The sequence below is a fragment of the Juglans regia genome, chromosome 3, assembly GCF_001411555.2.
Source record: "Juglans regia cultivar Chandler chromosome 3, Walnut 2.0, whole genome shotgun sequence".
In the NCBI taxonomy this organism is placed as follows: Eukaryota; Viridiplantae; Streptophyta; class Magnoliopsida; order Fagales; family Juglandaceae; genus Juglans; species Juglans regia.
The window spans coordinates 6,147,043-6,166,667 of NC_049903.1; the positions used below are offsets into that span (position 1 = coordinate 6,147,043).

The 19,625-nt window shown below is 37.0% G+C and overlaps 3 protein-coding genes across 3 annotated transcripts; 1 reads left to right on the forward strand and 2 right to left on the reverse strand.

Moving 5' to 3' along the window:
* The first annotated feature begins 31 nt into the window (after nt 1-31).
* On the forward strand, nt 32-2,796 carry LOC109004421 (nudix hydrolase 15, mitochondrial). Its single transcript, XM_035688242.1, has 4 exons — nt 32-479; nt 619-761; nt 1,673-1,792; nt 1,887-2,796. The coding sequence occupies exons 1-4, from the start codon at nt 179-181 to the stop codon at nt 2,109-2,111; spliced, it is 789 nt and encodes a 262-aa protein (XP_035544135.1). The 5' UTR covers nt 32-178; the 3' UTR covers nt 2,112-2,796.
* Nucleotides 2,797-3,192: 396 nt separating this feature from the next.
* LOC109004419 (magnesium-chelatase subunit ChlI, chloroplastic-like) lies at nt 3,193-5,533 on the reverse strand. Its single transcript, XM_018982959.2, has 3 exons — nt 5,148-5,533; nt 4,793-4,908; nt 3,193-4,465 (listed from the first exon to the last, which is right to left on the reverse strand). The coding sequence occupies exons 1-3, from the start codon at nt 5,248-5,250 to the stop codon at nt 3,413-3,415; spliced, it is 1,272 nt and encodes a 423-aa protein (XP_018838504.1). The 5' UTR covers nt 5,251-5,533; the 3' UTR covers nt 3,193-3,412.
* Nucleotides 5,534-6,122: 589 nt separating this feature from the next.
* LOC109004422 (spermidine sinapoyl-CoA acyltransferase) lies at nt 6,123-8,019 on the reverse strand. The gene is made up of 2 exons (XM_018982961.2): nt 6,999-8,019; nt 6,123-6,854 (listed from the first exon to the last, which is right to left on the reverse strand). Exons 1-2 carry the CDS (start codon nt 7,811-7,813, stop codon nt 6,305-6,307), a joined length of 1,365 nt encoding a protein of 454 aa, XP_018838506.1. The 5' UTR covers nt 7,814-8,019; the 3' UTR covers nt 6,123-6,304.
* Between the last annotated feature and the right edge of the window lie 11,606 nt (nt 8,020-19,625).

Here is a 19,625-nt window from a genome sequence, read left to right on the forward strand (position 1 = left end):
ATCAAACTCATAATAATTGAAAACTCAAGTAATCAATTTTTTTTGAGAAGGAAAACTCTGTTAATTGTTTCAGTAGTTTAGACCGAGTAAAAGCCAACTGGCAAACTCATCATTCCCAAATCCCATTATTCGAAACGTATCCAAATCCGTACCCTCCCCAAGCCCACTCTTCAAGCTCATGGATCCGTCCAGCTTCGTCGGATGTTCTCCGAGACTCGTCGCCTTGTCCCAACAGCTGCGCCTCTACAAGCCACAGCCTACCTTCGAGGACTCCGAGGAGCAGGACCTCGAAGGAAGCGCTGTGAAAGTGGTTTCCCAATCCCAAGTCGGTTTTGCGGAATCGGCCACCCCAATTGCACAAGATCCAGAAAGGTTTAGACCCAAGAGAGCCGCTGTTTTGGTCTGTCTCTTTGAAGGGGATGAAGGGGATCTGCGTGTCATTCTCACTAAGCGGTCTTCGAAGCTGTCCACGCACTCGGGTCAGCGGAACTGGAGTCACCTTTTTGTTTTGTTCCTAAGAGAAAGTTTGGAACTTTCGTTCATTTTCTCGGGAACCAAACAAAAATAACCAGATTGACTATTGGTTATTGAGACTCATTGGGCGTTTCTTTGCTGCAGGTGAAGTATCATTGCCTGGTGGGAAAGCTGAGGAGGGGGATAAGGATGATGGGGATACGGCCACAAGGGAGGCAAGGGAGGAGATTGGGCTGGATCCTTCACTTGTCAATGTTGTCACAGTACTTGAACCATTCTTGTCTAAGGTATCAACTTTTCGCATTCTTTTCTTTTTAAAGCGACTGTTGTACGTATCGATTGAGATCAAGTTACCATGAACTGTGTCAAATGGGTGAATGCAGAACTTAGTGGGTTCCAATCATGTAATATTTTCACATTTTCAAAATATGATGCGTTCAATTTTACCTGTAGGCAGTTACTAACGGTTATTCTTTTTTTTTTTTTTGGGTTATTGTAAATGGGAATTGAATGCTTCTAGGAAATGAACTAATCCATGGATCTTGATTATGTCTGTTTTATATAGGTTAAAAATCTTATCTACATTTTAGGGTTCCGGTTTCGAAAATAGGGGGAATGACTATTATGTGGATATGAGAAGACTATTTGCGTGGCAAGACCGCTTCAACTTATTTCCCAAAGTTAATCTTGAAGACTATTTTAGTGTCTGATCTTAATTATTTGGGTTACAAATGTTTCTCAGTGTTTCATACTTTTTAAGTTCGACTAGAAAACCTTTGTACTTCTGAACTCTGCATTTTACATTGTTCGTTGTGTTGAGATCTCTATGAATAATTTGAAGCCTAGGTTGAAACTCAAAATTTAACTTTGCCTGAGCATGAAGTGCGACATCAAATTTGGCACCTTGAATATTGTTAGTGAACAAAATAGTGAGGTTCATGAGTAATAATCATTTGGAATTTAATGATGTCATCATCAACTGCTAATGATGGGTACAATAGTTATTATCATTTGAATTTTAATGATTCACCTTTCCCTTTGTGATTATGATTTATGTGCTTTTGTTTCATGATAAATTACAATCCATGCATGCTATTGTCATAGAATAAGTTTGAAGCATGGAAAACTACATGTATAGAAGAATGCATTAGGTTCTCCCCCATTGGGAGGTTCTTCTACCATTGGCTTTTGTGTGCAGCACCTCCTGAGAGTTGCACCTGTCATCGGCATACTTAATGAAAGGAACTCATTCAAGCCTGCTCCAAATCCTTCTGAAGTGGAAGTGATATTTGATGCTCCCTTGGAAATGTTTATCAAGGTTTTTCTCTTGACTTTTGCTTCTTGACTTAGGGTTATGTAATTACATTTAAAAAAAAATCTTTGATGTTCTCTTTATCCCATATTTGATTCAGGATGAGAATCGGAGAGCAGAGGAGAGAGATTGGATGGGACAGAAGTATATCCTGCATTTCTTCGACTATGAAATGGAGAATAAGAAGTACATGATATGGGGTTTAACAGCTAGCATCTTGATACGGGTTGCATCAGTTGTATACCAGCGGCCACCAGCTTTTGTAGAACAAAATCCCATTTTCAAGTTTCCGAAAGTTATTGATAATGATACCGTAGTGCCTTAAATTCAAGCAAGTATGTTTTGGGTTGTAATTACCCGTAATCATCCTTCCTGCAATAATGTCCCCGCAACTAGCAGTTGTTGGACTAGTATTTTGTATTGAAGTTAAATTTTGAATTTGATGAAAACAAGGGAAAAGCTCGATCATGGCTTCAGGTGTGGAAGTTTAAAACTAAAGAGGCTGAAATTCTTTAGACTCAAGGAGGCAATCGGCATCAAATATCTATGCCTTTTCGCTGAGAATAAGTAGTCTGAACAAGCAGTATGGAGCTGCGCAGCTGAAGCTGAAGCTAAAGCTAGTCTGAACAAGCAACCGGGCATGCCCGCTTCACCTTTCTTCAGGTCAGTTCTGTTGCAGGACCTGATCTCATGAACGAAGAGATTATCCGGTTACTCCATATATCACAAGCTTATCTGCATCAAGAGCTTTGCCTTGTAAAGTTACAGAGGGCAGAGTAATAAGACCACTATAATTGACGCTAGTGGGTTGATTGATGGTGAAAACGCATGCGAAATTCTCCTTTGTTATCCGCTGAGATGAACGATAACATATATGGAACGAAAATATATAGGTACAGAAAACATTGCGAGGAAGAACGCAGAAGAAAAAGGAATATGAAAAATTGACGTGGTTTGACATTCACGACCTGTGAAGTTGGAAAGGTTTAATGTTTATCACAAACTTGATATATTATTGCGTTCTTGACATTCCTGCTTTTCTGCAGACTCATAAGATCATATGTGGTAACAACTGGATGCCCAGAATTTTAATCTCATATCAGCAGGGTGACAGCCCACTGGATGTCAAGAATGATCATGTCTGGATGTCAAGAATGATCATTGTTATACCCAACTTCATGAGGACTTTTCATTTCTTCTCAGGTGGTGTTGTGCATCTGAAACCTGAAAGCCATGTTTCCTACAGATTTAAGGAAAGAGATTTTATTTCTCTGATGAGTTATACTAGTAAAGGGACGGGTAGTGAGAATGCCTAAGAAGTGTTACACACTTCAGCTGAGTAATCCAGATCTAATTTACTAGAGGGTTTCTTGACCTGGTAAATAGTTGGCATTTAGCAACCTCCATAAGCTCAGAAGAGGAACCTTAGAATGGCTAGGCTTGGCAAATCTTATCACAAGCTCGTTTGTAAGAAAAGGACCTCTACACATAATGGATTCTTCAACTTCATGCCCCCGATACTACTATGAAAAATTAATATTCCCACAAAAGACTAGATGAAACAACAATCTGTTGAGAAAAACTTAAAGACAACTCCCTCACTAAGTAAAAAAAAAAAAATCTCCCTCAGCTAAACACCTCATAGAATTTTTCAATGACGAGTAAACCCGAGTCGATGGACTCCAAGGGATCCTTCCGAAGGCGGTGTCTTAAGCAGTTAGGAATCACAGTAGCAATATCTTCCGCCGTTACCTTATCTCTTCTCTTCAGAGAAGCTAGCGCTTTTGCAGCTCTATTTGTCACAATGTCTCCTCTCAACCCATCAACATTCAGTTCAGAGCAAACCTTGGAAATTTTCACCTTGAGATCATGATCAATCTGAACGGAGGAGAGAGAACTTCTAGCTGCGGAAATCTGTTGTTGAAGCTTTTCTTGCTCTGCCTTGTAAGAATGCCTGAATTCCTTGGGGTTTCTGTCAAATCGAGCTCTCTCCTCCACAATCTTGACTCTCAGCTCTGCATCCCTGACAGTCCCCACTTGTGCATGCATTCCAAAACGATCAAGCAGCTGTGGCCTGAGCTCCCCTTCTTCCGGGTTGCCTGATCCAATGAGAATAAATCGAGCAGGATGTGAAATTGAAATACCCTCTCTCTCCACTGTGTTCCAGCCTGAGGCAGCAGAATCCAATAAAACATCCACCAAGTGGTCATCCAAAAGATTAACTTCATCCACATAGAGAATTCCTCTATTAGCTTTAGCCAGAAGACCGGGCTCAAATGCCTTGACGCCCTCAGTGAGGGCTTTCTCTATGTCAATTGTTCCACAGACCCTATCTTCTGTAGCACCCAGTGGCAAATCAACCATGTTGATTTTGGCCAACACGGTAGGTAGTTTCTCTCCTTTCATAATGCTTTCTCTGACTTCCATGCCCATGGATTCTGGATCTTCTGGATCTGAATTATATGGATCACGAGCAACCACCTTGATTTCAGGAAGCAAATCCACCAAAGATCTAACGGTAGTGGATTTTCCAGTTCCCCTATCACCCATGATCATGACCCCTCCAATCTTAGGATCAATCACATTTAGCAGAAGGCATAGTTTCATCTCATCCTGTCCAACAATAGCAGGAAACGGATATACTGGCCTCTGGCTTTCCTTTGCAGCAAGCTTCTGGGCCTGGAAATCATCAAGTACACTCCTTGGGTTTCTTTTTTTAATATCTTCAGCAAAAATTTTCTTCCAAGAAACAATTCTTCCACGGGTTTAATTTCCTTTATTTTTTATTTTTTAACAATGCTAAACGTGTTATTCATTAACCATAAATCCTTTCGACAAACATCTAGAGTGCGCAAGGTCCACAAATCTTATTCAAACACTAAACAAGAACGCAGAGTACTTTCAATAATTCGAGTAACGGATTAGCTATAATATATGCACATACGGAAAAGCTAGCAACAAACCAAAGTTTGACACCAAAATAGCATAAATCAAGAACATTAGTACCAGCTCAGCAGAGTTTATGTCAGTGGCAACATTTGTAATTGCAACATGGAACTGAGACCTCCCCCTCTTACTATGAATCCCAATCCCTCCATAAAATTTCCTCCCGTTGCCCTGCCCTGAAAACTCATAATTGTCAAAATCAACAGTAATCCACTGATAAAGATAAAGCAAGACACATATCTTATGATCATTGCCAACGCCTAAAAATCAACAAATTTTAAAGATTGAGAACATAGAACCATAGACAAACTGGGTCTGTCGCATATGTACTCAATAAGAGGATGAACTCCCAGAAATTGGTTTCAGAGACCGAAAAAAATGAAGCGGGGTTTAGTTTCTTTATTCAGTGACATGCCTGGTGTTAAAGTGAGAGTGGAAACGGAAGGCTTTGGGGTCGGAGAAGTAAAGGGCCGTGAAGCCAATATTGCAGTTGCGGAAGTTCCCAGTACCGACGCCATGGGCAATTGATTATGAGTGCAGTCGGCGTAGCAGCGTTTCTTGACCTTCACAGCTTGACATGGTTTCTTACTTCCTTATTGGTTCGTTACGTTCCGGATAAGACGATAGATAGGGAAATAGTATTATCTATGGTACCAATAGATTATCTATGGTACCAAATTTCCTCTGCTCTTTACCTCTGCCTCGTCATATTTCGCTTATGATTTTTTTTTTTCCAAATTGCAGTGCATTGCAGGGACAAAAATACGCAAAAGCAAAAGCAAAAGCAAAAGCAAAAGCAAAAGAACTACGTTGAAGAAGATAAGAAAGGGAAATAGTATTAGTTTTTTCTTTGGCTTTAAAAAAAAAAAATTATATATCACTATTAAAATAATCAAAACTTTATATTACAAGGAAAAAAAAAACAGTGCATTGGTTGACCATGATCACTCTCTCTAAAGTCTAGATCCATTGGTATATACATACAGAGTATTGATATATACACAATATATTATATAATATATTATATAATAATATTATAAAATAAAAATATTTTATAAAAATATTACTCATATAAAATGTAATTATATAAAATATTATATATAAATCATTTTCTATACATTATATAAATCACACTTTATCTTTTTAACACGCCCTATGTATTAGGCTCCAAAAAGAAAACTTGTTCAAAGCGTCGTATGCCAGTCTTTTCCAGCATGCCTACACAAGTGACAAGAAGGCAGTTGGTTGGAAGCAAACGTGAAAGACGAGTAATTTAGTGGCCAATGCTATTTTATAAAAATAAATTTATATAATTGAATTTATTTCTATAAATTTACATAACTTGATATAGATTGTAAAATTATTTTATTATAAAGTAACTAAATCTAACTTATCATATAAAATTATATCAATTTATTAATTTATTTCAACGTAATTTATATCTGCAACACTTCTGAAATAAGAATTGGAGATAGATTTTTTATTTACGAACAACAATTCGGCCTGTCTGATTTTGCATATGTCATGCAAAATATACGCACAATAGATAATTAACCGCAACATCGACTTGATCTAATATCTAGACGACCCAAATTCTTGGCTGCTGCTGCTAAACTTCTTCATCTCTTCCCTGAAAGCAGGCATTGCACTCTCTTCCAAAGTCACTTGCACCTTGAAACCATCTCTACTAATTCCAGCACTAGCCGAAGAATAGGGCAAGAAAAAGCTAGGCTCAACGCTTCCAAGGAGGTTCCTTGAGAGTGGCAAAACAGTAACAGGACCACCCCATCCGAAATCCACTGTCGAGTGGCCCAAGTGCCTCCAGTCCGTGAATCCACTCACTCCTTTCCCTACTGTGATCCCATCTCCATAATGTAGCTCCTGGAAGTCGATAAAGGAGCGAACGTATTCGTCTGTGGCTTTGCTCTTGCTCTTTCTGATCAGGTCCGCTGTTTCCCAGATGGGTTTATCCAGCAGCTCTTCGGCGCTAAGCTGCACGTACATTGCAACGCAGCCATTTCCCCAATAGCCGATCGGTAATGGTGGCTCTACCTGTTTCCTCATGTTGATTGAATATGCAAACTTCACCTGCTCATCACCTGGAACCCCTGAGGCTTTAACCCTGTTCCGTCAATGGCGAGTAATGGAAGTCAAAATTTCGAATACTCCAGAAATGAGTGAATGCACACTTTTCAGCTGGTTTTTACAAGCAAATAACAGTGTTTCTCAGAATGCTGAAAGTTAAAAGGCATAAGAAAGCACTTACTTGGCCCGCCATATGAAAGCACCCAAAGCTTCAAACGTGGTGAATTTCGAGCCAGATCGCTCAAACAGCACGGTCTTGAACCGGTCCAAGCACTCGTCCCTCACAGGAATCCATTCCCTCACAACCGGACCAATCGTCGCCTGGCTGTACGGCGAAAACCCCTTATCCAAAGTCAAAAACTCGTGGACCGGCGCCTCAACTCTGGGCGGTTTTCTGGACCCCAACAAACTTGCCCGGTCCCACACCGGCGCAACCGATACCCGGTTCGCCCCTCGAGCTAACTCAGCCATAGCATTAAAGAACTGAGTCGCACCGAGGCCATCACACAACGAGTGGTGTATCGCTGCCCCGAGAGTAAAGCCGCCACAATTGAACACCGTGACCTGCAGCATACACGGGTCTACCAGCCCATCATCCGGGTTCGGGTCGGGCACCAACTTCTCTACGAACTGTGCATCCGCGTCGTCGAGGTAGTTCAGGGAGTCAAGAGTACAGTCCAAGGCGGCATGAACAAGAGGGACGGTTTGACCGGGGGAGCAAAACAACTCGAGGCGGTTGTCACTGTGGCGGAGGCGGAGAGTTGCTGCAAGAGGGTAGTAGAGGACAAGAGCGGAGGAGAGTGCGGTGGAGATGACATGGAAGGGATCGTTGGAGGAGTGAGTGCAAGCAGGGGTGTTGAGGTAGACACGGAGGTAACGGAAGGTGACGTTGAGGTTAGGGTCGGTATCGAGATGCGAGAGAGAGAGGACATGATCTTTCTCGAAGGGTTGCGGAGAGGGGGAGACGAGGGTGGTGTTTGAGATTTTGACATGCATTGTTACCGATCGGAGCGTGGGTTTTGGCAGCTGGGGATGGAGTGGCGGTTGGTATTGGGGGGTGGGGATTTATGGATGGTGGTTGATTCCCCAAGGTCGCTCTCACACCAAACCGAGAGAGAAGGGAGGCGTGATTCAGAGCTGCGAAGTTGGTGGGGGAGACGTGGAGCACGCTGTAACCTCAACTGCGCTGCCAGCGTGGAAGGGATATAATATGTAACATCGCTGAACTATAATTTCTCGACAACTATCAACAACTACCACAGGCCTCGCTTGGGTCGGCTCTTGGTGTGCAGCTAAAGTGTCGTGCTACATAGCATCCTTTACACGCACACTGAGTGACAGCGTGTTATGTTTTATATTTTTCAGAAGAGTGATATAATATAAATTAATTATATAAAAGTAACTTTATAATTTAATATAATTTTATGTGAATCGTCATGTTTATTTAAAAAAAAAAACATAACAATTTTAAAAAAATAAACATAACAATTCGTTCGTCCAGTCTATTTGAAAAAAACTACATTTTAAATAGATTTAAAAAAAAAAAACCGGGGCTGGGATGTAAGGTAGATTCCCAATCCGTCCCGCTTCCTTCTATTTAAAAAAAATTACATTTTACTTGGTTTAAAACTTATTTTTTAATCCAAAAATAATTAAAAATATATTTTTAGACCCAAATTATAAATTTAAATTTTTGTAAATATGACTATAATTTAAAAACTATATAATTTTTAAAATTGCTAGTGCATATTTTGTGTAAATTGTAGTGTATTAATTTTTAAATTATGTAGTTTTAAATTTGTCAGTGTATATTTTGTGAACAAGTTTAACAAATTATAATATATACATAATTTGTAAAATATAAATATATATTTATATTTACATATAATATATATATATATAAATATAAGCGGGGGTGGGGCGGAGTTGGGCCCTCCTTGCCACCCTCCCTCGCTAGGGGGCTTAGATGCGGGGTGGGGGCCTTTCCCCTGCATGGGCGGAGTGGGGTTGCCTGCCCCGCCATGTGGGGTTGGGGCAGTAGGGACGTCCCCTCTGCCCACCCCTAATTCTTTGCATTTATTATTATTATTTATTAGTTAAATTGTGAAGAGATTGTACAAGGAGTTGGTGAACTTTCATTATTCTTCTACTAAAAGGATAGAGAGAGATGAGAGAGATGCATAAGATTTTAATCGTAAGAAAACATTGAGATCGAGTGAGATGAAAACATTTGAGATATAAAATGAGTGTTTGTTTTTGTAGACTATCTACATACGAAAACATACAAAAAGTTTTGTGTTTTATTTCTAAAAGAAAACGAGGAAAAGGGAAGAAATTTACACATGAAATCAGGAGGCCGGAAAAGGAAAGAAATTCAAAACTTGGGAAGAAAGTAGCCATTGACGTAGCAATAGAAGAAACGATCGAGACTACTGGCAAGGAAACAAAAGCTGAGGGGGGGGGGGGGGAGGGACAATAAGCCAAGAAGAAAATTTTACCTCTTGTTTTGCACCTGTTTGTTCTCAAAAATTTTAAACCCGACTTGCCACGTAAACAAAGTTTGTAGTGTGCATTTTTAGGTTGACTACTGAGAAGAATTTTTCAGGCCAATATATAAGGAAAAGATCCCCTCATCGTGCTTAAACAATTCAACTTAGGCTCTAAAAAAGGAGAAAAAAATTATATGTTCAAAAAAGATGTTGAAAATAAAATTAACAAAAAAAAAATATAAATTAAAAAAATATATAATATAAATTTAAAAAAATATTGAATAGGACTCCAAGTAGAATAGGGAAAAATCTAGGGATGTGCAAAATACCCGTTGGACCCGTCAGCCCATCTGACTCGATCAGATTCGTTTGATAGAAGATGGTTTTGCATCAACGTCAGGTTGAATCCGGTAAGTAACGGGCAGACCCGACTCTTATAAAAAAAAATAAAACGCTTCAGATTGTCTAACATTCGAGTTTTCAGACACAAACACATCTCACTCCCAGAAGAACAACAAAGTCTTTAGACACAAACGTCTCACTCCCAGAAGAACAACCAAGTCTTCACCGACAGTGAGGCACTTGACGGGCCTTGTGTGAATCAGAATCGAGAGGCAAACGTGGGCCCTATTCTGCTCCTCCCATGTCCACACGCAAATATTCTTATTAGCCGACCCACTGAACACCAGATTTCCAGCCGTGGCAAGGCACAACGCCGCCAACTTGTGGCCCTGGAGATTCCCACCGTGAGACAAAACCTGAACCAGGAAGTGCTTGGTTCTCTTATCTTGTAGCTCCCTCCGCCATACCTTCAAAGTTTCATCTGTCGAGCCCGTGAACACAAATGCATCGAAGCCCTCGATGACATTGTTTACGACATCTTCATAGGCGTTGATGGACTCCAAGGATTTAGAGTTTGCGATGTGCCAAACCTTTAAGGTTTTGTCCCAAGAACCGGAATATAACAAGCCAAGCTCTTTGTTCAAGTTCATGCACGACACTGCGTCAAAGTGTTTGATGGGAACGACGTTGCGATGGCATCAGACTTCTGCATTGTTCTTCGGATTAAAGGAGCTCTTGAGGAAGTCCTTGAATGTGGGCAAGCTTCCGATACAATTCAAATTGCCGTTGTGCGAAAGTTTAGACCTGATCAGCATATTACGGGTCGGGTTGTTTTGGACTGGGTATTCAGACGAGGTTGGGTCGGGTCCAAAAACAACACGGGTTGGACGAGTTGCAGGCCTAGAAAAATCATAAGTAATGAGTTTTTTAATCTATAGTTTTTTACTTTTCAAATATTTTAAGAGCCAAAATTTTATGTTTTTGAGAAAAAATTAGTATTTTTGTTAGATTTGGGGCTACAATGTAACAAAAGCCTAAAATGTATATACTTTAACATTTTTCTAAAAGGGTTAAGATAATTTAGAATGTATTGATAAATAAATTTAAATATCTTAGAGTTTTCAATTCAAATTTTGGAGGCTAGATTTACCACTTCCCTTCTATTGTTAACGTGTGTATAGACCCTATCAATAGACTTTAGAGTCTCCTTCACAAATTCCTCCAGTCCAACCATTATCAATACCAAAACACTGGTGCACGCATGGCTCTGATCAGTAATTTGGTAGAAAGTGAAAATTAAGAACATTAGGGGAGGTTTGGATAATGAGTTGAAATGAAAGTTGAGTTAAATAAAATATTGTTAGATTATTTTTTAATTTTATTATTATTTTAGGATTTGAAAAAGTTGAATTTTTTATTGTATTTTGTGTGAAAATTTATAATGATTAGATGAGATTAGTTAAAAGACTTTTTGTATCCAAACCTCCCAGATCATCATAATTTGAGTTCATGATCTTATACTAAATGTTTGATTCGTTGTCAAAGTTCTTAAGTGATGAGGCAATTTTGGTTTAGTTATGTTTAGAACCAAAAGATAAGTACATGATATTACAAGAAAACTCTTTATTTGCTGTCAGTTATTTTCTGTCAAAATGAGTCTATTTTCTTTACAAATAGTATTTTTTATCGCAAATAACTTGTTACAAATACTTATTTTTCTTGTTGACATATAATTTGCGGTGAGATAGTTACCTTAAATTTTCCTTAATGTCTGAGCTCAAGAAATGCAGTTTTGTGGTCATTCCCTCCATACTTGAGATATATTAGAGCGTTAAATTAGCTGATTATAGAAAAAATATTAAAATTATTGGCATAGTAGGCTTTAACTTTATTAATGTTGGTAGTTGTATTTTCAGCCACGGGAGAAGTAACATAGGTTCAAGCATGAAAGTTTAATAACCTTTGTGACCATGCCTAGCTATGCTCCAAAGGTGCATTAATTTGGCATGCTACAATGATTTTAGTTGATATGTTGATCTAACTAGCTTAAAGTACTACTTGTGATATTGATATTAATAGACTGAAAAAAGATCAGCCACGTGTTTGATCATTAGAAGACGATCGATCGAGGATCCTAAGTATATATATAAATTTGATGAGGTCAAATTCACTAGTTAAGAAAAATTTATTAAGAGAAAAACTTAAAAGACAATGCATATGTATATGTGCATGCATATTAAAATAATTTCTTAGATGTTTATACATTTCCCCTATTTAAAAGAATCTCTGATCTTGATCAATCCAAGTTTTCCTCTCGATCAATCATTACAAAAATAAGGACTTTTTCAGCGTTCAAAATCGTCGCAAAAACCCCATATAATCGTTGCATTTGTATATTTTTATCGATTTTTAGTTCGTTGCATTTTCGATGAAATTAATTCTTCACTTTTGAGTTAACCAAGCAATAGGCAAAAATCGTCGGAAAAAGCTGATATTCTCGACGATTTTAGTTCGTCGCAAATGTCTAAAAAAACGACGAAAATGACGTTTCCTTTTACCATTAAATTGTTGAGAAAAGTCAATTACCGCAATATATATCGTTGCAAAAGGTTAATAAATCGCCGAAAATGACTCTTCTTTTTTCCAGCAATATAGAATTATTGTTGGCCATTATGTATTCCCAGGTAATTGTTGCCGCAAATAGACCACAAATCGCTATAAATATGCGTGACCTTTTTCAACGATTATTATTTTCATTGTAGTTGAATTTATTTCCAACGCAAATCGTCGTAAAAGCTATCCTCTCTGCCGCAAAAAATTAATCTCGATGATTTAGTTGGTCATCGGTATAGATATCTACAATTGATATCCACTTGTTATGTCGCATACAAATTGCCGGAATAACCTAAATTGCATCGATTCTTCACATCGCCGCAATAGCCAACATAGCTTGTTCTTTTCAGCAATCACGAATCGCCGCAAAAGATGTGTTCCAATTTTCAAGTGCTCTTTTCCAGCAAGTTTGAATTTCGCCGCAAGGCTGCTTTGGTTCATTTTTTTTCCTTCACCCAGACATGGTGGCTGGGCTTCATTTTCAAACTTCATCTAAATAATGTTTATTTTATTAATACGTGATTTATCTTATTTCAGGTTAGTCACTAAATAATTAAGTCATGTAAAATAATATTATTTCATCATTCATTGTGGAACACTTTTCAGTCATAATATTATGAGTTAATTTCCAATCATTTTCACCTAATTTTTTCTTGAAATAAACTGACTTCTAGAAGTGTTTATCCAACACTCATGCCTTATGATATTAAATACTTAGAAATAGAAAACATAAAGGAAAAAAAGATTGAACTTTCATTATATGCACTGATGAACATGTAGGATTCCCATCTCTCCAACATGACTGCATCAATGCCCTTATACTTTTGGGATATTTCATATTTCCATCTCTCCAACTCCAATCTGGCAATTATACATAAAATGCATTAGTACATAAATATTATACCAGTTATAGAGGAGCAGTGCATTCGTTGTGTTGACCAATTAACAAAAATAAAATATGAGATGGTCATATAAAAAAATATTGCAATATTATGTGGCCTACCAACATAATGCCAGCAACAGAAGTATGTAAGCAAACCTAAATTATTCATAATCAATCAGTCATCTCCAATACCCAACACTCAGATTTAGATGTTGGGGCTTATAAAAAAACAAAACCAAACGACTAAACCATAAGGGTATAGAGAATCCTAAAACTCATTGTGTTTGACTGTTGAACCAAACTCAACTTAGCTGAAACTATCATTAATAAGATCGTCATCGCCAACCAAACTTAAGGTAACATACCCTACTTTTCATCATCAACCAACATGTACCGATGTTAGCTTACACAAACAAAAAATTTCGTAATTAGATAATAAATCCATTCAGTTATATATGATGATTTTTTCCTGAAAGATGCAACTCCTAATTAATAGTAGATTGGAAGCTGGTCAAACCATTTCTATAACTATCCAACAAAGGATGATAAATGAAGATGGTGATCAACAGCAGGCTCCCTTATTAGCTCTTGGATTCTGCTTTAAGAACTCCTAAGCCGAGAAGCATTCTATCTCTATAACTGGTCATATATTAGAGGCCACCTTAATATAACCAAAAATGAAAAAGAAATCGACATGAGTGGATAAGTTTAACCATCTCAACTTCTATGCATGTTGGGGGAGCCTTAAGAATTTTCCAAAATCATTCAAGTGAGACTGTTGGGTTCTTATCATGCTGATTTCTTATGTTGCTTGCTTTCTAACTGTTTCCACTTTCCACTATCTTGCCACATGTAGAGGAGAAGTTACTGTTGGATATTGCCTTTAGGTTTAGTTTCTAACATTTCTTCTATGATTTTCTTGGCTGACAAACCAGTAATATATAAACTAAAGATGGAAGGAAATACAACAATTGTAATAGCAGAGATTACGAAGTAAAAAAATGCTTACGAGATGGGCAACGAGTATTTTGTGCTCAGATACAAAACATTAGCCCGAACTAGAGGGTTTGCTGCCTATACACACATAGAGAGACACAACAGGCGTGTCATCAGTTGCCACTCAATAAAACAAGAAATTATATGCATGTGTGGACTTGGTAAATAATCAAAAAGTGTACAAATTAATAATTGACACATACTTTAAGTACAGGTACTGTTACAGATCCATCCTTCAAAGTGAAAATATCCAAAAGTGACAAGGACTGAGATGTTTCACCATGTCTTGATTGATCATATTTTTTTTGGGTTTGTGGTTGTTTTCATTACTATAAGAAAAAAAAACCACTTCAGAGATGTACGCGCGTAAGGCTTGAATAGATCAACAGTACTACACTAGGTGGAATCGTGGATTACAAAGTTTGTACAACATCTAGCAAACTTTGACGTTGTAGATATCTATTTTATGATTGTAGTAATAAGGAAGATGAGCTAAGATTGTACGTGCAAGATGTAGACATAGAACTAGAGGTTGGATTTGAATATGAAAAGTTTACATCTGCATGAACAATACATGTTGAATCTGTTGATCAAGAGCCTTGGAAAAGACAAATTTGGAGGCTTATGATGGTAGTAGATCGAACATGATTGATTCCAACCGTTTATGTATTTTGCTTATAATCAAATGAAAGAATATTAATGTTAATAAAATATTAAAATAAGAGTTCTATCATATTATGCAAAAACAAATCAATATGCATTTAATTAGTTAATTCATTAAACTGAACTGATCATCTATTAATTTTTGTGGCATGATCACTATATCTTTTCTTTTTCTTTATCTCTCCTCTATAGAAAGACTAGGGGATGATACGTGGTGCACTATACCTTAACGTTTGGAAAATTTTTTATTTTTCCCGGCGAAAGATTTCGCTGCAACAACCCTATTATTTGCTGCAAATACAAAAATCAGGGGACCACCCACTTTAAATCGATTGTTGATGTAAAAACGCTACGACAATTCTAAAATCGTTGAAAAAAGTGACCTATTGTGGCTATTGTTTTTGCAACAATATAAAAATTGCCGCAATTGGTGGTTTTTCTTGTAGTGATCGATTGATGCCCATGCATGTGCTTCTTTACCTACTTTAATTTGGATGATACTTTCTAATTAAATACAAGTTCTTGGAATATTTCTCTTCATCACTCTTCACTACACTTGAACCGGTCAATTTCTTTGGGATGTCTTGTTATAAGCATGCATGCATGCATATAAATATATATATATAATATATATATATATATATATATATATATATATATACGATTAAAAACAAGGGCTTTTTTTGAGATAAAGTAGAAAGTATGGAATAAATTGCAAAATTGGAAAGACCAACTTCTATCTAAAGGGGGCAAGGAAATTTTGATAAAAGCTGTGGCTCTCTCAATTCCAACTTACTGAATGAGTTGCTTCCTATTACCTGGAACCTTATGTAAAGTGCTGGAATCTATGATGGTAAAGTTTTGTTGGGGTCAAAAGAAGGATGAAAGGAGAATACATTGGCTTAGTTGGAAAAAAATGTGTGAACCAAAAGCTAGAGGTGAGCTGGGTTTCAAGGATTTGCAATCCTTTAACATAGCTCTTCTTGCCAAGCAGGGCTGGAGGATCCTATAGGTAGAAAACTCATTGCTCTATAGGATATATAAGGCGAAGAACTTTCGACAAAGCACTTTCTTTGATTCTAGGTTGGGTCACAACCCTTCATATACCCGGAGAGGGATATGGACAGCTAAGAAATGGTTATGGAAAGGATGTAGGTGGAGGATTGGTGATGGCAAAATTGCAAAGTTGTGTTCTGAGACTGGGTTCCAGGGCATCCAAACCTTATAAGGGTTGCTAGTGCAATAAGGCCAGAGGAGGATATGGAGATAATGGACAGTCTATTTGATAATATGGGGAATGTTGGTTCAAGATGGTGGAATGTAGAGAACGTCAGAACCCTCTTCAATCCAAATGTAGCCTCTAATATCTTAAAAATTGTAATAGCCCTTGGATATCAACCATATAGGTAGGTATAAGCACAGGAAATGAGTGGAATCTTCAGTGTAAGAAGTGCTTACAGACTTATTAGAAAGCAGTTGTAAGAAAATTCAGGGGAATGCTCTTCAGCTAGCAGAGAACAATATTTGTGGAGGACCCTGTGGAAGATGAAGATACCTCATAAGGTTAAGGTGTTTGCTTGGAGGGATTGTAAAGATGGGCTCCCAACTCTGTCAAATTTGAAGAAGAAGAATATGTCAACCGAGGATGTATGCTATTTGTACAAAATAGGTATTGAAACCCTTCCTCATGCTTTATTTTACAGCACTCAAATTAAACCTTATTGGTGTAGTTTATTGCCTATGGTGGGAGTGTTGGGAAATGAATTGACAATTATGGATATGGCAATAAAGATACATGAGGATGGTAGGGATGATGATTTAGCTGTACTCTTCCTGGTAGTATGGGGTTTTTGGTTTAGGAGGAACAAGTTGGTAAATGAGAAGATCTGTATGGAGCCGAGACAAGTAACTGAGCATGCTTTATCCTTGAAAAAGGAGTTTTGTGCAGTGAAATCTGTGCTGAGTAGTGAGTTAAAGAAGTTTTGCAGTTGGAAGTCTCCTAAATCTAGTTTTCTAAAATTAAATTTGGATGGGGCTATGTTTAGTGATTTACATAGAGCTGGTGTTGAGGTGGTGTTAAGGGATGATAAAGGAGATGTCATTATGGCGGCTAGAAAGGCAGAAAATGAGGTGGCAGATCTTAAGGATCTTGAACTCTTAGCTATTTTCAGAGGTCTTCAACTATTTGCTAATATGGAAATTCAGAAGATTATTGTTGAAAGTGACTGCTTGTTGTTGATTCAGGACCTTCAAAAGGAAGTTGGCTTGTCATCTATGCGTATTATTATGTTATTAGAAACAAGGAAACTGTTATCTTTGTTTACTGAATCTAAATTTCTGCATGTTGGTAGGTCAGGCAATAAGGTTGCTCATAGACTAGCTTGATATGCTTGGAATGTTGAATCACTTGATATGTGATGAGATTGTTTTCCAAATTTTCTCTCTCAAGCTATTTGGCTTGATAGCTAAATATCTGTAAAATATTTTTTTTATTATGAATGAGAATATTTTATTATCAAGATATATATATATATATATATACATGATCGGTTTTGTTCTTTTGGAAGGGAGATTAATGATCACGAGTACGTACTCCTCAGGCCTCATTTGCTTTCAGGGATAAAACTAAAAATTCTAAAAACTTTTTAAGTTTTGTATGGTTAGACTATATCTGAAAACAAACATTCATTTTCAATCTTATATTATCTCTTCTCATTTTATCTCTCATTAATTTATTACTGTTTATAAAATTTACGAAAAAAGCTGGTCTACCCGGTTCTTGTTCTGTATGGTTAGAAAAAAAAAAAAAAAAAAAGGATCTGACCCTTGGTACTTGTAGTTGTTGTGTTGTACGGTTAGAATATAGCAACATCCAGGAAAACGCCGGAAAAAAGTCAAGCCATTTATTACTGTTCATGCACCGGCTTCAACATTTTGGCAATATTTTATTATAAAAAATTAATATAATTATAAGTGGATCCTACCAGTATTAAAAAAAAATATTATTATCCATACACTACATACTTATTTTTATTTTTTTCTCTTTTTTCTTAACTAGTATTGGTGTAGTAATAACGAGTAACAAAAATCATTACAAAATATTAGGAATAATTCTGTAAAATATTTGATAAAAGGAATATATTTTAGAAATAATTATGTGTAATATTTTTTAAATGAGATTGTGTTTTTTTTTCTTACAAATATTTTTAATGACTCAGCAAAATATTTGATAAAAAGGAAAAATAATTACACATAATTAGTTAATAAATGATGCACAAAAAAAAAAAAAGGAAAAAAAAGAAAAGCAAAACGCAACACATGATCCCAGGAAAATGCCGAAATGTTAGGAAAAAATATTTGTACCAGTCATGCGCGAGCTTCATCTCGTTTCAGCGCATATGTAATATAATATTATTGATATAAACAGCTGTGGATACTTCAACCATAAATACTTCTAAAAAAAGATAAATTAATCACATCTTATCTTTATAAATAAATACATATTTTATCTTATTTCATCTTTACTTAACATATTTTAATACTATTCATATATATCTTAAAAAATTTTATTTCATCTCATCTCTAGAAACAAACGAGATGTAGTCTCTACATGACAAATTTTACATGAGACCTGCTAGGGCAAAATTATAATATTGTTGATTCAAGCTTAATTTTGAACCCTGAGGGGATTTCTTGGATCTATCCCGCTTAACGGAGAAGTCAACTACTGAACGTACGTAGTGCCTCGATCGACACGTGTAAATCCTGATGATCAACTCGATCCTCATGAACTTCTGATTCGAGTATGCATCGAGTACTCTTGGCGGAACTCATACAAATGATCTCAGCTGAAGAGAACAAACTTTGCTCTCTAATATAAGAGCTGGCAAGAAGTTACCTGATCTTTCTAGCTTGAAAATTTCAAGGTACTGTGTGTGTATATAGGTGTATAAATATATATAGTAATCTTCTTCAGTCATGCCTACATCTCGGAAAACTTGATGATTCAGCTTTCAATGCCTGCATGTGATCTTCAGTATACGTAGGACTATTCGATCTATATATAGGAGAAAAACAAGTTCTGTCGAATTCTACTTGAGAAATAATTCATTGGGAAAGTACTTCGGGCCGGGGAAAACGGGAATTACGTACAAGGAAATATGAAATTGAAGATTGAGAATGATCTTTTTCACAGTACTGATCATGAAACAAATGTCTCCAAATATTTCATTGAGCGGAAAGTATATTTTGAGGTTTTATATTGTAAAGCAATTCCTCATGATCATAATTCATAGAGATCTATCGTAATTAATGATGTCACGGCGGCAGTGGTTATCCAATTTGGAACTTCTGAAAAATATATCATGATAAGTACCATGATGAAATATTCTGGGACGATTCACAGACCCATTAACGATCTTGGAGTGATCTTGTGAATGCGCCAACCACTTGTGATTTAAAGCACTGCCAACCGGCCGGCTGGCCAATCCGGGGAGCAACACTAGAGATTGAAGAATGCATAAAACGAAAAAGATCATAAAGAATAGAATTATGTGCGTGGGAGCCATCGACTAATGTAATTACATGAACTGAATGTGGAAGTTTGAAAGTCGCACCAAACATATATATATATATATATATATATATATATATATATATATTTATAGGCTTAGGATAAGCTGGGTGCTTTCGGTAGCAGCCAATAAACTGCATGGGAGTTTCAATCCATGTGCGGTGGAAGCTTGGAATTAAAGAAGGAAAAATACAGATTAGAGCTTAATTATAAGTAGGCCTACTCGGGCTTGTTTGGAAATAGATCTCA

Coding starts and splice junctions, on each gene's coding strand:
- LOC109004422 (XM_018982961.2), bottom strand. CDS start 7,813: ATGCATGTCAAAATCTCAAACACCACCCTCGTCTCCCCCTCTCCGCAA. Junction 6,855..6,998: donor GCTTTCATATGGCGGGCCAA/GTAAGTGCTTTC, acceptor TTGACGGAACAG/GGTTAAAGCCTCAGGGGTTC.
- LOC109004421 (XM_035688242.1), top strand. CDS start 179: ATGGATCCGTCCAGCTTCGTCGGATGTTCTCCGAGACTCGTCGCCTTG. Junction 480..618: donor GAAGCTGTCCACGCACTCGG/GTCAGCGGAACT, acceptor TCTTTGCTGCAG/GTGAAGTATCATTGCCTGGT. Junction 1,793..1,886: donor CCTTGGAAATGTTTATCAAG/GTTTTTCTCTTG, acceptor TATTTGATTCAG/GATGAGAATCGGAGAGCAGA.
- LOC109004419 (XM_018982959.2), bottom strand. CDS start 5,250: ATGGCGTCGGTACTGGGAACTTCCGCAACTGCAATATTGGCTTCACGG. Junction 4,909..5,147: donor CACTCTCACTTTAACACCAG/GCATGTCACTGA, acceptor ATGAGTTTTCAG/GGCAGGGCAACGGGAGGAAA. Junction 4,466..4,792: donor ACATAAACTCTGCTGAGCTG/GTACTAATGTTC, acceptor GATGATTTCCAG/GCCCAGAAGCTTGCTGCAAA.